The sequence below is a fragment of the Dreissena polymorpha genome, chromosome 12 (assembly GCF_020536995.1).
Source record: "Dreissena polymorpha isolate Duluth1 chromosome 12, UMN_Dpol_1.0, whole genome shotgun sequence".
Classification (NCBI taxonomy): domain Eukaryota; kingdom Metazoa; phylum Mollusca; class Bivalvia; order Myida; family Dreissenidae; genus Dreissena; species Dreissena polymorpha.
Window position 1 is genome coordinate 15,616,762 of NC_068366.1, and position 21,147 is coordinate 15,637,908.

The 21,147-nt window shown below is 34.5% G+C and overlaps 1 protein-coding gene across 2 annotated transcripts; it reads right to left on the reverse strand.

Moving 5' to 3' along the window:
• Positions 1-1,575: 1,575 nt before the first annotated feature.
• On the reverse strand, positions 1,576-6,299 carry LOC127852188 (MAM and LDL-receptor class A domain-containing protein 2-like). Of its 2 annotated transcripts, XM_052386065.1 has the most exons (5): positions 5,814-6,299; positions 4,980-5,207; positions 4,579-4,737; positions 3,386-3,645; positions 1,576-3,081 (listed from the first exon to the last, which is right to left on the reverse strand). In XM_052386065.1, exons 1-5 carry the CDS (start codon positions 6,151-6,153, stop codon positions 2,998-3,000), a joined length of 1,071 nt encoding a protein of 356 aa, XP_052242025.1. In that variant the 5' UTR covers positions 6,154-6,299; the 3' UTR covers positions 1,576-2,997. The 2 variants fall into 2 exon arrangements, with proteins under 2 accessions (XP_052242025.1, XP_052242024.1); XM_052386064.1 differs by having other exon boundaries at positions 4,980-6,296.
• Positions 6,300-21,147: the final 14,848 nt, after the last annotated feature.

Genomic DNA, 21,147 nt, shown 5'->3' on the forward strand with positions numbered 1-21,147 from the left:
AACAAATACCTTTACCAAGTTCCATGAAGGCTGCAATTAAATGTGGCCTAAAATGTATAAACAAGGCAAATGTTGACGAAGCACTGACGCACAAAATGCGATAGCAAAAGCGAACGTGTTCAATATAAAGAAATGAAAGTAACCTAATAACCTATCAAATTATGACGCATACAATTGTCTGTATAAACATGTAGACGCACTAGGTACCTATCAACCATAGTAACATATACTTTACAGTTCGATTGGTTCGTTTACGCCATATATTCTGCTTAATTTGTTTGTTTTGACCACATCTTTGGATACTTTTTAACGAAGATAAAGATATAAGAAAACATTGTAGGTGTTTTTTGTGATGAATAGGAAAATGAACGTGTCAAGTATGCGTGACCACTGAATTCTGGTATGCCCTGATATTTTCTTGAACGAAAACGTACTTTACTGATGTTTATATTGACACTTAACTGTTTAAATAATTCAAGATGTCGCCTCATCATTTTAAGTGTATTCTAACTTTTAGCCGGATTGTAAGAATTTTCCTGGATGTTTTTTTAAATTGCTTATTTGCATGATTTTCCCTTGCGGACATATATTTAACTGTTTTCCATGTTTTTGTTTTTTCTGAAACCATGACTGATTTGCAGCATGAGGAAGTTTATTAAAGAAATTAAAAAATTAAAACATATCAATAATCAAACTGGTTGCTATGAACATATAACGGATGTTTAAACGTAAAGGATACGTGAATGTAATAGTTTCTTGATTCATAGATAACCTCATGAACGACGGATTTCTGATTTGCATCCTAGTGTGACATGTTTTAGACTTCCTAGTTTGAACCAGGCATTTATTTATCTCTTTAATATTACTTTATTGAACAGTTTGAGAACATACTTGACTTTTATGTTATTGTTGTTAGTTTTTGTTCAGCGTTGTGACCAAATCCAAATTTCCAAAGATATTTATCGTATGTCTTATTAAAATGAGAGCTATACCTGAAGATACGTCGCTTCTAATGAAAGAATCAACTAATAGGTCTGCTTTTGTTGTATTTCGAACAAACAAAGTACAAAGCAAAACACTTACTTGACAGAAATATGCAAAGTAGTTTTACCAAAGAACACTAAATGTTTCGGTGTGGTATTAACAGGATCGCCAAATACCGTTGCTAAAGTTCTTAATAAGAATATTGTTGACATCTGAACACATAGTTTACATTATTTAAGAAATAATAGTTTTCTATCATGGTTTGTTGTCGAATTACCCACAGTAAGGAGTATGGATGCGTAGGAATTGAATCACGAGTGCGAAGCACGAGTGATTTGATAACACGCATCTAGACTACTTACTGTGGGTTATTCGAAAACAAACCATCATAGAAAAATATTATTTCGATTCTAACACGATTCTGATTGATTTGGCTCAAGCTTTTGGGCGTGAACTATATTTTTCAATACTCTTAGTACAAAGTTCACTATTAAGTGACGTCATTAAATTGTACAAACATATGACGTCGTTTTCATTCATAAATATTTTGCAAATGACGTCATTTTCATTGAAAACAACAATCGTAGAAACTGAATGACGTCACGTTTATTGGTGCTACTGAAAACTTGACATGCTATAAATGTTTTATTAATAACGTTTCTAAACAAATAACATTCTTTGCAGGCGTGGTTATGCCACTTATCACCAAATATACAATGTGTTGTTTCATACATTTATATACATGCTACATTTATTACATTTCTTTTAGAGCGGGTTTTAGCACGTGCATTTTACTGCAATATTTTCTTTATGTATTCGGAACTTTTTTCGAAACATTAAGCTCCGCCCATACTTAATTGCAGAATAACCCACACATGATTTCCTTCTTTGTCTATCGATAACAAGTCGCGTGCCGTGTTAGAATAACAATTAAAAAAGTGCTTACGTCCTCAACATTCAATAATTGTGTTATGATTTAATCTCTCTTTCGAAAAAATTACTAATAAGACAAGTTGTCTTGTTTACACAAAACATTGGTGCGCTCTATGAAACGAGTTATCCTGTTTGCCAAACATAATATGTTTTACAAGGACCTTTATGTAATGTATTTATAATAAACAACAGTTTTTCCAGTATGTGGTTAAAAACAAATAATCGTCAAAAGTGAAATAAACGATCTTTACAGCAACACATAGTACCTTTATGATGAACATTAATGTCAAGTTATTATAAAATTTACCCGAGATTTTGCTCGGACAAAGCATTGATAGACCGAAAAGCAGCGACGCGCATATTTATTAATTATCAATCTGTTTGACGGCAATCATATTTAAACCATTATCAAATGGTACTCGAACGAGAACGAAGTGGGTTTTCCATAAGCCTTGTTGAGGTACATTTTAAATAATGTGAAGCTATGTCTGATCCGGGGTTTTAAGAATTAATCAAAATATATAAAAACAAAGAATATATATCTGGCAACAAAAACAAAAGTTATATATGCACGTATAAACACTAAACACTGACAGACACACATGTTCACACCACACAGGTTTGGAGACAGATACATGTCGTGCCAACAAAACTACATCCCGATTCATCACCTTTATCTTCATTTCATGTGGTGTGTGTGTGGGGTGGGGGAAGGGAATAACGGAGGCCAACGACAAAATTCAAATGAGCTGTAACTCTATTGTTTTGTAATATTTAAAAAAAATACACTAGTATAACGTGCCCATGGTAAGTTCCTAATCTTTTTCTCAATGTGAAATTAAGAAATTTTATTTTTAGTTTTCATCTAGTAGTTGGTGGGTTTGGCAAATAAGTTATGTTTAAGTTAGATTTAACTAAACCAGTATTTGAATACATTCTTATCGAACGCATGAAATACAAAAAAAGATAAGAAACGTTGTTCGTACGTTTTTATGACTAAAAAACGGTTATAATTCCTGGAAATCTTAAGTTATAGTCTGTTCCACAAGCGAGCGGTTCTTTTAGTCGTGTTGGATTTCTTTAACATTTTCCTTTCAAGATGCTCACGAAGTCAATGGCGATATCACTTCTGTAACCTTTACCAATTGTGGCGACAAACTCAAACTGAAAAAATATATATAATCAATTAATCAAGTTGTACTTTAAAACGATAAAATGAAAATTCACAAGAACACGACTTTTTGCAAAAAGCACTGTGAACCAGTCAAAATTGCATATTGTCATTTACCTCTTGAATATTTTGTTAATATATCCACTCATTCGACTTTAAATTTTTATTAAATAATGATAACCCAATCTAATACACTAATTTAACGGTACAGGAATTTCAATAACATTGCGAGCATTTCCAATCAAGTATGTTGATACATGAGCGAATATGTTCATTAAAATGCCAAACGTTTCATACATGCATATCTGCGCTGCCAAGCTTGGTTGTATCAACGGTACCACGTTCATGTCTCCAATGGTTATCTTGGTTACCTTCTTTCTTGAAAACTGCTTTTCTTGGAGTCTTTGATGTATACATTAACAATTCAAGCGACCCCATATCATCTCCGAACATATGGTAATAGAACTCAATGCAATAGTTTCCGGAAACGAAATTTGGCGAGCGTAATTTTGCTATTTTGTGTTCATTGTCTGAAGCATCAGCATATACGTAATAACCTATCAAAAGAAAAGATAATATGCATTCAATATCATATCATATATTAAATTCAAACAACAGCGATCTGATTTTTTGCAGCGTAAAACTATTAAAATTCATGTCGAAATGGATATTTACTTATAAATTATTAAATGGCTGGTTTATTTTTAGTGATCACATATTGTAAATTAACAAGTATATGCTATTATGGATGTGTCGTATGTGTGAAGCTAGTTTTACTAATGTTTAGCATAACTGACTAAAATAACTTTTGGCCTAGACTTCTTGCGATAATTTATGCAGTGGGAATATTAAACTATTAAAATGGGCGGTGACAAAAAGTTAGCGATGTGAAACCAAATTTGAAAGAAGCAATCTCGAACTTTACATAATTGTACTAATTGTATGTTATGGTCAGAATGTTAAATTCACTCCTATAATTAAATTACTTTTGGATTTGGTATGCATATTCATAACATTAATTTAACAAATATTTACAATGCTTCAATTCAGAAGGAGCATTTCGATCGCAACGAACTTAGTGCAATGAGCTCGAGTCACGTCTGTCTGTCACTAGCGCAGGTTTCATTTTGACGTGCACAAACTAAGGAGTGTTAAAGGTGTTGTTGTTGCTGTTGTTGTTGTAGTTGTTATTGTTGTTAATGAGCACACAAGTGATGGAACGTGTATCTCCGATTAGTTTTGTATTGTGCAAAACTAGAATATATCTTGTATGTTAAAACCGCTCTGAAGGCCCGTTTTTAAATTTGTCATTCCGAAATTTGCGCGTGGGAACACCATTTGAATCTTAAAAAGAAATGTCATTGAGGAAAGAGCAGTCTTTACTCTTTGTCAAATATTTTACGAGGTATGTCATGTGCTATTTTCTATATTTTAAAATTATTTTTTTGCATGTATGAATGTATAATATGTTCCTAAATTATTAATTATACCGGAAGCTGAATTATGTCTGTCGGCAGATGGTCCTGTCTTTTTGTTACTATCAGATGGGCCATTCTTTCTTTGAAAATTGAATGTTATGTTTGGTGTGCGGATCCAGTCACAGAAATCCCTGGTGAAATCGCAAACACTTTCCGATACATTCTTTATAGCTGAAAACAGATATATAAAGATGTAACGAGGAGCATGTAACACATTGCTATCAAATGAAAGAAATACAAATCTATATGTTATGCACATTTTTATGATAAATACTAGTTGTACAAATTTTAAGTAACTTAAAAGATTATATACTCATCATGCAGCCGTTAATACAAATATTTGGTACGGGGTATGCGTATGAATTGAAAATTTCTATTGTGAATTTCCTATATAAAATAATACACTGACTTACTTGTTTCTGCTAGAGCCATGTCATCCAATTCTTGTGCCGAAACAACTTGGCAACGGTTCACTTGGAACCGAGATTCCATAGTCGGGTTGTAATTCAAATCCGTTTCACAAAAAGTGCCAATCGGTATTCCAAAGTAGGTCTTGTGATCTGGTTTGGAACCTACACCCTTCATCGTTTCCGGATCTTCGTTATCTGGATATATATTGTATCGTGAAGTTGGGGTCATGTCTGCAAGATAGAGCACAGCTTTTTGATGGTGATAAAACCCCTGGCTAATTAACGGTAACCGCGGAACTATGTCCTTTCCGTTTATGATGCGCCAACTGTTACTAACAAGTCTGTCATGATAATATGCGTACTCCTTATTTCCGACCCGAGGCATTCCATACGTATACAAGAAAAGTCGCCTTTTGTCCACTACATTTCTTGTCACCAGAGCGTATGCAGCCAATGACGCCATTGCTCCGCCAAGAGAATGACCGGTAACTACAACATTGTAGTCCCTGTTACGTACGACAAGTTCCTTTACGCTATTGAGTACGCATGGATCATACAGTTTTGTGAAGCTGTTGTTAAAGTATTTATTAACCCGTACATCATTATCTCCGAATGGTACTTTTCCCCAGTGCAAAGCCTCATCCACAATTTGATCATTATCACCAGCGGTGCCCCGGAATGAAATTAAAATTTCTTTTCTCGTTTTTGATATCGCGACGAAAGCAAAACATTCTTTATATTCTGTAGTTCCCATGTTACACTTGCTTCCGATAGCTACCACAAGCGAATAGTCCTCTCCGGGTACAACTCTTTGAATGCATTTCTGTAGGTACTTACTTTCAGCATAAGCGGCAGCAGAAAGGCCCGCAAATATTTTTGCCTTGGTCGGATCGAAAGCCAAACCTTCATCAGAATATAGAAAGCATTGAGAATCTTCTTTAATAATCATACTCCGTTTACATGGGTTCTCGATTTTTGTTAAAAGTCCTAATAAAACAATCTCATTGGAACCAAAAGTATGGCATTTTCTGTCGAGCGGGCACCAACTGCATGTTACGTTTTTAATCGGAATAAACGGGTTGGTATTCATGCAGTCATTGCAGTTGTTTTGCGATGCACACCGCTGTCCAAAAACAAAATATGGCAGTAAAATCAAACACGACAAATATCCAATCATTTTAATAGACCTATGCGGAATGTTTGATAATTGTTCACCAAATTATTCCAAAAACTAAACTATATAGGTCTCAGGCTTTTTCAACTGAAAGCCAAATATCTATGGTTGTAAACTTAAACTGATAGTCGTTTATAGCCTAGCTACTTGATTTATCTTAAATATTAAATTTGAGAAGCCACATTCAAGATAAAGACTGCCTCTGTTCAATCGAAGTTTTAAAAAACTGGATTAAAGATAAAAAATATATCTTTCCTATCAAGTATTCCCTTAAAAGGATATTTCATAGGCACTATTGCTACCACAAAGGTTAATATATTGTATATCACATCGTTATACATTCAGAGAAACGTATAACCATGATAGACATTAACAAAGTAAAAAATCAAACAATGGTAAATACAGTAACCAGCTCAACTTAAAATGTAGTATCAGCTTTACTACAACCAGTGTTTCAGATATTTATGTTAACTAGTAATATGATACACAACAATTCCATGCAACTGGTGTATTGAATCCTTGTATACAATAAGTGTATACCTATATAGCCGAATGAAGTGCTTTCGTATGATAGATGATATGATCGTTGATTTAAGAAAGAAATACATTAAAGGATATTACTATAATAATCAATCTGTTATTAAGTATGTTCAATTGCTACAATCAAACAATAGGTCTGAACTAATAAAACTGTTTATTTCTAAAGGAATCGTTTAGTATCAGATTTAATTTGTTAAATCGTATAACGTTATTTATTCAATTGTTCGTCCTCTGTACTTCAATATACATTTGTTTTGTACATATTCATATTTGTTGACACTTGTTTTCTGCGCATCTCCATGTTGACATATATCAATACCAACCTCGAAAGATCGAATGAAAGTACGATAGAATCGCTTCTGAGCGCTTAATATTGACTTCGTTGTAAAAAGGTAGTGCGTCCCCATCTGGCTTAGAGTGGGTTTGCAAATATCGGACTAACTTATTTACTTTTTCAACTAAAACATGTAATATAATATAACAAAATATAGTATAATACAATATAATATAATATTATCTTCACTATGATGCATGAGGATAAATGTTGCATCTGAACCTATTACATAACTGACCAGTTGGTGCTGGTCATTCCAGGACTGGGCTGATATCGGTTTATATGTCATCTTTTTTATTAAAGCACACGGTTGCAATCTCCAATTAATGTACTTAAAATCTTAAAACAAAAATTAGGTAAGAAACTTGTAAACCTATATTCTTGTATTAAACTTAGTAAATGTTAAGCAGATAGAAACAAATTCGAAATTACCTTGGATTTGTGTATTTAAACGCAAAGCTTAAGACACAGCCTTAAAATGACAATTGAAGCTGTATCAGAAGTGCGTAGTCGAGAGATGGGCGGTAAATCTTAATATAACAACGTGTTTTCGTCTGAACAAATTAGCCGCATGCCTGAACAAGGAAGAGATCAAAATATATTTTATCTTACCGCCTTATCAATAGACGCATATTGGTTTGGGTATATTGAAAACTTCACTGCCTTAAAGCATACTTCAATCAAAGTTTTATTTAATGTTTGTTCACAGGTATGTCTGGCCAGATAACATATCTATGATTGCAAAATGACGATTTGAAACTACCGTAAACCGTTTGTTTGCTTTTCTATGTCAATGTTCTCTCCAGAAAAATGCAATCTTGTAAACTGAAATAGCATGAAAGCCTTATGGCTACTTAGATACTAGATACGTTATATCTTATGCATCCAGAGAGATGTGTGTTCGTGTTTTAATAATAACGCATTAGCATGACTTTACACAAAAACTATAATGAACTATTTTTACTGTTGGGTGATTAAAATAGTAACCGTATTAAACATATTTTATCTCTATTACGTTAAACGAAAGATTGCATATTTATTTGCATATACTCATGCATGTATTTACTTGAAAGCTTTTAATATTAAATCGTTTGTCTTTATATAACATAGATCGAGTTATGTTCTTTTTTCATATCCACACCTGAAACAAAGCAACAGTATACTAGACAGCTTTATCGCCGGTCGAGATAAAAACAATACATTGAGGTGGTGTCATTGATGTTGAGCCATATTGATTGAGGCATGACATCTAGACATATTCTGATGGCATTAACTTTTCATTTAAATCCTCCAAGTGGTATAGGAGATAAAAATATACAAATCAATTTAGTCTAAACTACTGACCTTCAAGTTTGACTTTGACCTTCAGCCGTTATGCCTGTATCAATTGAAATCGACGCCAACAGATAAATTTAATAATTTAATTGGTCAACTAACTTTAGGTTTTCATGTCCAGCATATGTGAACATCGACTTTTAGCAAAAGCAGATTTAGTTTCGGTTTGGACGTCGTTTTTATCACGAAAGCAAATAGTTTCGTAAAAACATCATCATGGAGTTCTACATTCACATGTGAGGCATTAAGTTCTTGTTTAGAACAACATTTTACACGCATTCGGGGTGGGCTCTTGTGGGTGGAACGCAACAAAACAGTATTACATACTATTTCAGTATATTGTAACACAGATAGTTGCACAAATACAAATCGGAATTATATTATAATTCATTCCTGAACACAAACACATGTGTCTTAGTCATAAACTTACATACGTCAAGTAAGTTTTGAGTCACAAATCACAACCGCAAATGATCTACAGTTCAAAGACATACCAACGTCCTGGAAATAAGACAGGGCCTTGCAATGTATGTATTGGGCTTCTCATTTAAAAACGTGCTATCTTGCTATCTTCAAGGTTTACTATTCAGTCAAACCTAATGATTTCAATAAAATCAATTTACCACATTCCTGCAACATAAAAGTAGGCAATTTAACTTAACATATAGTGTTCAAGATCTATGAATTGCATAGCACGCCGACATGCAAAGTGACACTGTGATAAGTCAGCTTGTAAAATGATTGAAATGTTAAACCTCACAGAAATAACACGAGTGTAAAATGTAATTGGCTTGTCACTCGTGTCGTTATTCTGTTTCTGAGAAAGAAAAGAAAATGCATTTAACTGTATTGTTTAGATACATAAATAAACACTTTGGTCAGTAGTCACTGTTCAATGGAATAACAATGTGCGCGGTCCTTACACCCTGCGGATGCATAACATGGGTACCCTTTCTTTTAAATTGTGCTTGGTTGCGTGGATATTGAAGATAAACGTGAATACAAATGCCTTGTAATTGACTCAAAATTCGTTGAACAAAACATGCCATAGCCACCAAAATATCTTAGAGAAGAAAGAAACAACCAAATTTGTATTTTTTATCTTGACGAAATCGCACACATGATTTGTGGAAATATGTAACTATACACTCTATAAGCCTCACTGTCATTTGTTTTTTGCTGCGTGTTAAATAATTGCATTTGTTTTTATTCGCAGAAGTATTTCATTGAATGCATGTATAAGAAAGAGAAGCCACCAACTCACATTGACCAACACGCTGCGCCCACACAAACCGTCCAGAACAGCGACCTGGCATGCTCCAATCGGGCAGGTTACACAACCAGATCGAGTTCATACTGACGCCGCAACGGTTCAAGTCCATCATCAACAAGGCAAACACAAGAACGTTTCCTGATGCAGACATCGGCAGTGACCGTGACTTAGTGCTCACCACCATCAAGCTGAAGTTTAAGAGCAAGCGCATCACAAAGAAACCTCGCGTTAGATTTGACTTCGAGAAATTGAAAGATCAAGTGATAGCAGATGTATTTCAAGCACAGATAGGTAGCAAGTTTGCAGCCCTGAAGATCTATGACAATGACATCGACACCATAACCAACAACATCAAGGATTTCCTACTGTCATCGGCCGAACAAGTGCTTTGGAAAGAAAAGGAAAAACAAGCCATGGGTGACGATCGAAATCATGGACCTATGTGACAAAAATGAAATCTGAGGCATGAGAAGTACACCATTCAGGATTATAGGGTAAATTACCAGAAAGCAATCAGGGAGGTAAGGAAAGAAGATGAAATAGGCCAAGGAGGAATCGATTGAAGTGCAATGTACCATCATCGACAAAGAGATTGTCGCATGCAGCAGTAACAAGGCCTACAGCACCGTCAAGACCCTCACGAAGACCAGTCAGCCCAAGGCCAGTGACGCTGACAGGAATTTCCTTACCGAGAGTGCCACAGTCATAAACAGGGTGACTGCAGTAACCTTTACAACTACCCGCTTCAACCAGACTCCAGTCTCCTTCAGAACAATCCCAGACTAGAAGCGGAAGACGAAAGTCCGCCAATACTTAAGGCAGAGGTGGAGGAGGCAGTAAGAAGTCTTACGGCAGAAAAATCTCCGGCAGTGGACAACTTCCCTTCCGAGCTGATTTAGTACGGATGAGAGGCAACGACTACAGCAATGACGACACTATGTCAAAATATCTGGGAGGAGAAGACGTGGCGCAAGGCGTGGACCCAGTCACTGGTAATACCCCTACCGAACAAAAGCAATATCAAGTTGTGCGAGAATTACCGCACCATTAGCCTCATCAGTCATCCCAGCAAAGCAATGCTACGCATCATCCTTAATCGATTAAAAGTAAGGCCGAGGAAATGCTTGCCGAAGAGCAGGCTGGATTCAGAGCTGGGCGGAGCACAGAAGAACAGATCTTCAACTGCAGAGTCGTCATTGAGAAACATTTGCAACACCAACGTGAGCTATTGCACAACTGCATTGATTACAAGAAAGCTTTCGACCGCGTGAAGCATGATGGCCTATGACATGCTATGCGAGGATTCAAAATTGACTAAGGGCCGGTGAAAGTCATTAAAGAACTCTAAGGAAACGCCGGTAGCTTAGTACTTCTCAACGGACAGCAGGGGGACGTCTTCGGGACATCAGTTGGCGTCCGTCAGGGATGTCTGCTCTCTCCCGTCTTGTTCAACATTTCCATTGAGGAGATAAAGCAGGAGACTCCCCATGCCCACCACACCTCTATTTCTATCGGTGGAAGATCCATCTCCAACTTGTGATTCGCTGATGACATTGACCTCATGGGTGGCAACAGCAGTGAACTTCATAGCTCACCAATAGACTCTATGACAGAGCAGAAGCATACGGGATGAAGGTCAGCACGGAGAATTCCAAGATCAAGGTGAACAGCACGACCAACACCAGTGCAGACATCAACATGAACGGCGAGAAGCTAGAAGTAACCAGCTTCAAGTACTTGGGCGCAACCTTGTTTGAGGATGGTACCAGTACCGCTGAGGTCAGAATAAGAATTGCCATGGCAACCGCAGCTATGGCCAGAATGAGCAGGTTGTGGACAAGTAGTTCCATCAGCTTCCCCACCAAGTAAAGGCTCTACAAGTCTCTTGTAGTCTCCATCCTATTCTACCGCTGCGCGACCTTGACGCTTCACGCGGACACAGAGCGCAGGATACAGGCATTTGAACATAAACGTCTCCGAAAAACTACTCCGCATCTCCTACACGGAGCACAAGACCAACGAGTGCGTCCAGAACATGGACAATGTTTAAGAGTTGACATCACTTTTTATGGATGAATTACTCTCAGCAGCACACCAGTCCACACCACAGACCTGACTGGATGAGGATTTCTGTATCGTAGTCTATCATTTCCCCTCAACGGCCAAACCGGTTAAGGGATTGATGATGATGATGATAGTAAGAAAGAGAAAGAAACTAAATATGTCACAGGCACTGATGACTCCATGATTCATGTTTTTGAAATAGACAAATTCATCAAGTATGTTAAAGATGACATGCTTTCAGACCAAAAAATCATCTTTATAAACACTCAATAATTGTAAAATTGACCAATGGGCCATAATAACAAAAAAAATGCAGATATAATTCATTTCTTTTCCGTAACCTTAACATTATGGCTTTTCAGTGGTAAACATTTGAGAAAAAATCACCAACTACAATTGTATTTTCATATACATTCTATTCTGAAAAAGAAAATGGACCATTATTCTGTCAATCCTAGTCGCAGCCAAAATTTCTTACTGTAGATCATCTACACTTGAGGGTCAATCAGCTGTATAAGTTTGAGAAAAATCCGCCAAGCAGTTCACTAGGAGATGAGTACAGATTTCTCGGGACTATGTATTATGTAGAGTAAAAAAACAAAGGGTCGTAACTCAGCCGAAACTGAACGCAGCCTAAATTCTTTTATTTACGATCACCATCTAAATATGAAATAAAATTCGAGCGACATGCAGTTCAGGGAAAGTGAGTACGCAAACTTTCTGGGACCCTAAATTCTACAGTTGAAAAAGGGCCAAAACGGATCCCAGCCCAAAATCGTTTATTTGAACTCGTCTGGCGATAAAGGTCATTTAGTAGCGAAAATTAAAGAAAATCAGCCAAGCAGTAAAGATGAGTACATACAATTTCGGGAAACATATATTATCTCTGTTTAAAAAATACCAAAAAAGAGTTCTTCATTTCCCCAAACTGTGTGCAGCTAAACGTTTGTCTTTCGTGATTTTACACACATTAAGGTTGTATGCATATCATTGGTATTTTATATCACGGAAGATGTTGAGTATTACTGTTTCCTTGCAAAAGAAGTAAGAAGTAGTATGTCCATGATTATGAAAAAAATATATTTACTTAATTGTAATCGTCTATGAAAAACAAATACTTTGAGGTAATTGACATTATTATTGCTCATACATGTATATTTATGTTGTTGGCGTTCGAAGAGCAATATAAATATTTAACCAATGTCATGATTAAATCAAATTTAAATTTACAATTTGAATGTTTAAAGTTTTTTATATTGTAACTCTTTATTTTCGATGTTTACATTTATCGATTTAAAACATTTAATGACAAACTTAAAAAATGCTAAAACATGTGAAAAGGTTCCTTTAAATATTTCGAACGAAAGTATGTCTCCAAAAAGTTTCTGTAAACACATGTCTTTTTGTTTACATCCTCGGCACTCTAACATTTCACAAGAGCGTCAGCCGTTTTCTGCCAAACAATAAAATGTCTGTGGGGACGTTGAGAACCAAAGATAAGCTCTTCCAGAACTCGTTTCATTTACATCAACTACGAGAAATGACTGAAGTGGATTGTCGTATAAATATTTACATTAGTAACATAGTTGCTTGTACAGACATGAATTAATTGTTTTTGGAATGTTATCTCTGTAACTTTTTTTGTTCTTTATATAAAGCGAAAGTGCAATTCGTATGTTGATTCAAATAGCCCTTTATCTTTTTATACCTATTAAACACAGACACTATTACGATTACTTTCTTTTAAAAAACTACTTTAACTATCAGCTGGATATTATTATGTATTTTAACCTGACGTCGCATTATATTGCAAAGCTTATATTTCAGTTATAAATCGTTACGGTAACAGACATTCATTATTTAATGCGTATGCCTTTCTCGATTGAACAATTATATATTGCTATCATGGTATATTTTCCAGTTTGCTTCAACAATTCTTACCATAAGGGGCTTTACTCATAACGGCCCGCTATTCTCTGGATATAAGAAAATTGTAATACGACAAAGAAAGATAATCGCTTTTGAGCTCAGAGAACAATCAAATCTGATTTGTCACTCTTTATTTACGTTCGTCTTTCTGCTGTTTCACAAGTACTTGTATACTCAAATTGTAGTACACGTGTGTATATTATAATATGCCGTTTAATGTATTCGTGATTCGTTATACGGTTTCGATCTTTAAACTCAATACGAATACCTATCACGCAATTTCATTTAATATAAACATTAACAAAAAATCAATAATTTTCCAGATATTGCCCATTTAAAAGAGTGAATAGCATGAATGTATCTGTTATTAACCTGAATATTATGTCATAAATTTATTGACAAAATAATACTTACAGCAACTACAATGAAAGTTAAAACAATCGTAAGAGTTATCAATCGTAAGAATCAATCAAGTACTGTGTTATAGCATATCGTAGCATATAAACGGTGCGTAGACATGTATAGCATATTCTTTATATGTTTAAATAGATTTGTATGTGTAACATGACATAATAATTCGTCGCTTAATAGCCACTAATTAGTTAGAATAGTATCATTGCCATCTTGAATAACATATTTGCTTTATACTGACTACGCGTAAATTGTTAATATCAGTTTTATTGATTGAAGATTCCCAACTCGGATCGATTGCAGGTGTAAACGCATGGATAACCAAGGTAGAAACTTCAATGTATAAAACATATAACTTATGTGTCAAACTCTCTGCTTTAATGTTTTTATTTTTGTGTGTGGTTTGTGTTTTTCTTGAAACAATATTGTACACGTACATAGTTTGGTTATCAATAGAGTACATTATTAATCGCTAGCGAATGCTTAATATGCACTTTCGGTTTAATAAATGTCTAATATTTTTGTAAATGAAACGATTTGAAATATGACAAAAATTACATGTTCTCTGCAGATTGTTTATGCACAAAATGTTCTTCTTTATTCAACACATTTTGAAACACAGCATTACTTTCGTTTTTAATTAATATAAACACTTTAATCTCATTATTACTTTCGTTTTCTTTAATGTTAACATGTAAAGTGCTTATACATGTTGAACAAAACCCTGAATTGAATTGTGCATTGTGAAAGAAAACACACAAAGCAGTAGATTCAATGTGGAGTTTTTTATTTTGTTTATTTCTCGTTAAGTTGTAGATTCCTTTATTACAGGGTGAACTCAAAAGTGCATGTGGTGGGTTTTTGCATTTTTCTTTCTGTATAATTTATTAAAATAGTATATTGGTAAAATAATAGCATCGAACTAAATTGTATGAGATTTCTTTGACTGATATGTACTTACATAATGCTATTATTTTTCCTCAACTTTTCTTTGAGCTGACAAAAGATATACGTGACCAATATTGTTAATAATAAGTTATTTGTTGAATGAACGCAAGGTCGTGTTGAAAAAAGTGTATATACAGTATATTAATAGTATATTCAAAATACACCATCTTTAAAGTCATGTGGTTGAAGGAAGACCATTAGGTATAACCCAATATGTTATTGGAAAGCATAAGTTTAACAAACCTATTTCTTTTTATTCCAGACCAAAAATTAGAGGTGCTTCGCAACTTAATGCGGCAGCATTTCACTTATTCGCCTGGTAGTAGGTCTGCGTCTGGGCAAAGTTTTTCTTCCGCTAGAAATGACAACGAAACGACAACAACAGTTGAAGGCAACACGCCTGATGACAACGAATACGTAATATACACACGTACTTCAGTTATGTCTAGAAGCCTTACTTGAAACCGTCTTGATCCTATTAAGCAATGTAGCAGAATCATTAGCAGCAGCTATTGCAGTGTTCATAGTAGTGATAGATGTAAAAGTATCAATAGTAGTAGTAGTTGTAGAAGTAGTAGTAGTAGTTGTAGTAGTAGTAGTAGTAGTAGTAGTTGTAGTAGTAGTAATAGTAGTTGTAGTAGTAGTAGTAGTAGTAGTAGTAGTAGTAGTAGTAGTAGTAGTAGTAGTAGTAGTAGTAGTAGTAGTAGTAGTAGTAGTAGTAGTAGTAGTAGCAGTAGTAGAAGTAGTAGTAGTAGTAGTAGTAGTAGTAGTAGTAGTAGTAGTAGTAGTAGTAGTAGTAGTAGTAGTAGTAGTTGTTGTTGTAGTAGTAGTAGTAGTAGTAGTAGTAGTAGTAGTAGTAGTAGTAGTAGTAGTAGTAGTAGTAGTAGTAGTAGTAGTAGTAGTAGTAGTAGTAGTAGTAGTAGTAGTAGTAGTAGTAGTAGTAGTAGTAGTAGTAGTAGTAGTAGTAGTAGTAGTAGTAGTAGTAGTAGTAGTAGTAGTAGTAGTAGTAGTAGTAGTAGTAGTAGTAGTAGTAGTAGTAGTAGTAGTAGTAGTAGTAGTAGTAGTAGTAGTAGTAGTAGTAGTAGTAGTAGTAGTTTAGTAGTAGTAGTAGTAGTAGTAGTAGTAGTAGTAGTAGTAGTAGTAGTAGTAGTAGTAGTAGTAGTAGTATAGTAGTAGTAGTAGTTGTAGTAGTAGTAGTAAGAGGAGGAGGAGAGGAGGAGGAGGAGGAGGAGAAGTAGAAGTAGTAGTAGTAGTAGTAGTAGTAGTAGTAGTAGTAGTAGTAGTAGTAGTAGTAGTAGTAGTAGTAGTAGTAGTAGTGTAGTAGTAGAAGTAGTAGTGGTAGCGGTAGTAATTGTAGTAGTAGTGGTGGTAGTGGTAGTAGTCGTTTAGTAGTAGTAGTAGTAGTTGTATTAGTAGTAGTAGTAGTAGTAGTAGTAGTAGTAGTAGTAGTAGTAGTAGTAGTAGTAGTAGTAGTAGTAGTAGTAGTAGTAGTAGTAGTAGTAGTAGTAATAGTAGTTGAAGAGAGCATTGAATGACTTTAATTTTATCCCTTTGTGCTTATTTATAAAATTCAGTCACTCCTGCAACAACTTCTGAATCACAAGACATACAAATCAGGCAGCTGTTTGCAAATACATCGTACAGCGATGACGACGGTGATGATTCAGGTGATGGTAATCCCTATTTACAACTAATTCCGCAGTATCTTCGCATTGATCTTCAAACTAAGCCTAAATCGAGCGATGCATCCAATGTTACTGATGTAGAAGGAGTTTTGGGTAGGACCGAAGCTACGGAAATGTGCGTTGGCCATGTCACGATACCGAAGCAAGGCACCACTGAGCCAGGTAACATTGATGCATATTTGTATGTGGCTTCCAAACTTATAATATTAACGCTAAAACTTTATTTAATTTACGTCAAATACTAGAGTAGTATTTGCTCACTCACACACGAAAATTAATGGGGAAATGTGCCCTGCCAATAGTCATTACTGTCAGACAAGTATGCAATGGCTTATAATTATAAAATCGAATCAATACTTTAATTCCAATAATTATCACAATGACTTTATTTCTTGCTAAACAGACTATACACGAGTATATATGTATTGTAAATACTACACCTAATAGAACTTATTCATAGTCATGCATTACAGACTTGGCAGGAACACTTGAAGACATAGCGGAACTCCTGGAAGAATATATAAACGGTATTCATGTATAATATATGCTGCTTTCATATATATATTTCCTCTTAAACCTCTCACCCTTGTGACGGTGTATGTATCTGGTATATATTTTATACCTATGTGAAAGTGAAAGGATAGCTGATGTTTACAGAGCCCGTTCTCCGTTTATCACACACAAGTTTAGGTCTGACGCAACTGGCACACCTCGATATGTTTTCAGTAGATGCAACTCTAGTAAATGAACAGTAACCATTTATTGTGCATGCAATTAAATAACTGTGCTATAAGGGTTTAACTTGAATGTTCTTTGCTCACTTAAAACTTCATACCCATGATTTTAGACATTAGAAAATTGTAAACATACATGGAACATGGAAACAGTCAAAGTCATAACTATATTCATCAGTTGGCTACTAAATGAAGCTTCGCAAATGCTTAGCGCGATACATTTTGTCGACCTGTATTTGTAAACATTTTATTAGATTATACACTTGTTCTGTGAACGGCATTCAATTAATGGATATATTTATTACATACACAAGTATTAACGTCACCATGGACCAATGACAACTTATGAATAAGTTTTATTAACCACTCGTTTAGAAACCTGACGTAAACACTCATATTTAAGACTGTAACAGACTGTTCTTCACTAGAATTAATAAGACACATGATTTTGAAACTACAAAGACATGTGATAAATAGGTCGACACTATTATTTATGCTGTTTCATGCTGACACCTGCATACCCAAGCGCGTACAAGACAAATATAGTTAACCTAAACTTATTCGTAAGTTAAACTTAATCAGCTAATTAAAAATACAAAAGTTCATGGTATATAGTAAATTACAAAAACAAAAACGTCACTATTTTGCATGTCTGACCGAAGTTTTACATTAAGATTTATAAAACACCCATTTATGTGATCGATTAAGGTATGTATTGCAGTATATTCATGCCTGGAAATACGCAGGTTAGTCTTGAGTTTTATATAAATTTCGTATTATAGGTTGATGTTAAAACTTTATTGAATTATGATATGTGTTTAGGGCGATGGTACTTTATATCAAACTGTTCATATGCTGAATTCAGCGTACTTACATACACCCAATAGATTATTATTTCGAGTATGTAACTTTGTGAATACTTCAAATAACTGTTGTCGAGATATGCTTTAAAATCGATATTTCAATTTTGAATAATGTTAGTTAATATGCTTGGCAGAGGCATTCAGAATAGGTCATGCAAACATTTATCAAACATGTATAGGTAAATTAATATATTTGAGTACGATAATTTAATAAGATTACACTTTTAAACTATCTGAAGATTTTGATAATTGATATTGAAACAGGAAAGAAGAGATCTAAACGGGATGAAGAAGACGAACAATTCATGGATAGGGTAAAAGAGCTGATGAATGGTAAGTCGAACTAAGTGTGCCTCATGCTTAGGCGTGTGTGATTTTGACTTCGATCGTGCCATATTTTACCTGTTTTAATGTATATAATAAAACTCGTCGTGTTATTATTCGCTCGCTGATTTTGCAAACTTTATATCCGATGGAAAATTCTGAAGGCTTTGCCTGTTACATCATACTCAGTGTTGATGTTCGTAGAAGTAACACCATCTCTATAAAACACATTTTAATGTTCTATGTGAAAACCGATATGCTATATTATTCATTAAACAATTTTAATTAAAGTAAACAATTAATAAAAACTTTAAACAACACACACAAAACTTACGGCATATGTTATACATTACATGAATTTGGATTTAATTTAATATCATTCCAATTATAGATTAGGTATTGCTAACGTTTTATAACTTCATAATCATAAGTAAAACCAACAACACAGCATCATAAGGGAACGTAATATATTAGGTTAACACTTACAACATAATTATGATTTAGAGTGTTGACAATAGAGGCTCTTCTAGATGATCCAAGTGTCACTTGAGCTTGCATTGAATTTACACTTGTGCATGCATGCAAAGCAAGATTGCTAAGCTGCAACTTTCCCAGATCCCATTTCAATTTTCAATCTATTTTAGGTGAAGATCAAGAGTACCAGCGGATGGTAGAATTTGTTTTAAAAGATAGTCACTCACTGTGAAGTTTCACGAAATGTGTTACCACACACGCTTAACGCCACGGACAAACGCGCGGAATCGCGGTTGTGAGTCTTTAGAGCGCGGTGCTATTGCGGTTTTTTTTGTACGAGGTATAAAAAGTGGACATGGTTGCGGGTCACGATGGAATGATCAATCGCGTCGGTCCGCGATTTAACTTATGTGGTCGATGGTGATTTATTTTGCTTACATCTGATAGTTTCATGTACACGTATGCGCATCTTACAGTCTATAATAACAGCGATAAAAAACAACATGAGGCAAACTTAAAACAAAGCTTCAACACATTCTAAAGTTTAAATGTCGTTCGATTTAGTATTACACTATTGCATATGTTGTATTCGTTTAACATGTACAAACTCAACCGTGTCAAAACGAGATTTATTCGTAAATAAAACGTAATACATTTTGATGGGCTGGCCATTTAGTAGGTACGGATGCCATCGCTTTTGCCATTATTCCTGTCATGATCGTATCCTCTATCGCGATATGACTGAAGATTCTACTAAAATGTACCATTAAGTACTCATAGCAAAGAACTAGGTTGAAAACAACTTATAAGATTTTTGTTTCCAGAACTAAAAATACATATTCTAAGGCAATAATTATAAGTTGGAGAATACCGGTGTAATGATGGATAATCTTTTGTAAATGTACATATTCATCTTATTAGAAGCATATTTGATGGCCGTTGTTATTAAAACGTTTTTGATTTAATTTTGTCGTTTGATTATTATCAAATGTCATTAAATTCAGTTTTTAAATTTTACTTTAATATGCTCATAACAAAAGAGGTTTGAAGATAGCGGAAATTACAAGCTATATGGTGTTTTATTATAGTGCAGTTTAGTATAAATATTTAATATAACATCTCAATCCAAATAATCCTGTATAGGCTTAAACAATCCAACGAAACATTGAAATTAAATAAGCAAACAAAATTCATACAATTCAATTCTCATAATAATGTATAATCTAGTAAAATAATTATTGTGTCTCTTGTTTTTTTAGCCCGACCGGATAGGGAACTTTTGGAATCAACTAACGAACTGAGAAAAAGGCTAATGGCTGGGTCTGATCATATTAACGAGCAAGGTAAATCGGTTTGCACCATACAGTCTGTAACTTCATTAAGTAATTAAACATTGACAATATATATATATATATATATATATATATATATATATATATATATATATATATATATATATATATATATATATATATATATATATAAGCGTTTTGTATTATACTGTAATTTATATACAAGCGAACAATCAGTCGGAAATATCGCAATCCTAGTTCTTGCAGGTGATCAAGCGAATCAACTGATGCAGATGATGCAAATGCTGACAGCAGGGGGTCAGGAGGGAGAACACGAATTCTCCAATTGGCTAAGCCAAATGATGGGAAGCCCAGACGGTGATCACTAACAACAGTTCTTACAAATGATGTCACGTCTTAATGGAGTCAACCCCAATCAGTTAGAACAGCTTTTTGAAGGATAAGGTGCGGACCAGGTTAGCCAGATGATGTAACATATGCAAGGCGGAGACAGCAATATACACTTAATTAAGAATTGTATTCTACATGCCTTATTTTCGTGTCTTATTTTTGAAACTATACACATTTTTCGGTAATGGTTTTGCAAACTTAAATTTACCCATACATGGAACTTCATTGTTTTTCAAATTCGGTACTGTTATTGAGTGATAAACAATATTTCTCTGATTGATGTCATCGCTAGCACTTTTTGTGAGTTCCGTATTAATAATAGATGTATGCTAGATATACTTAATGAAAATAGTAAATGTAAATGGCGCGTACTAGATACC

Excerpts from the sequence above, each read along its gene's own strand:
- LOC127852188 (XM_052386064.1), bottom strand. The coding sequence starts at position 6,153 with ATGATTGGATATTTGTCGTGTTTGATTTTACTGCCATATTTTGTTTTT. Across the intron at positions 4,738-4,979 it reads CATGGCTCTAGCAGAAACAA|CTATAAAGAATGTATCGGAA; the intron begins GTAAGTCAGTGT and ends ATCTGTTTTCAG. Across the intron at positions 3,646-4,578 it reads CAGACATAATTCAGCTTCCG|GTTATTACGTATATGCTGAT; the intron begins GTATAATTAATA and ends TTCTTTTGATAG.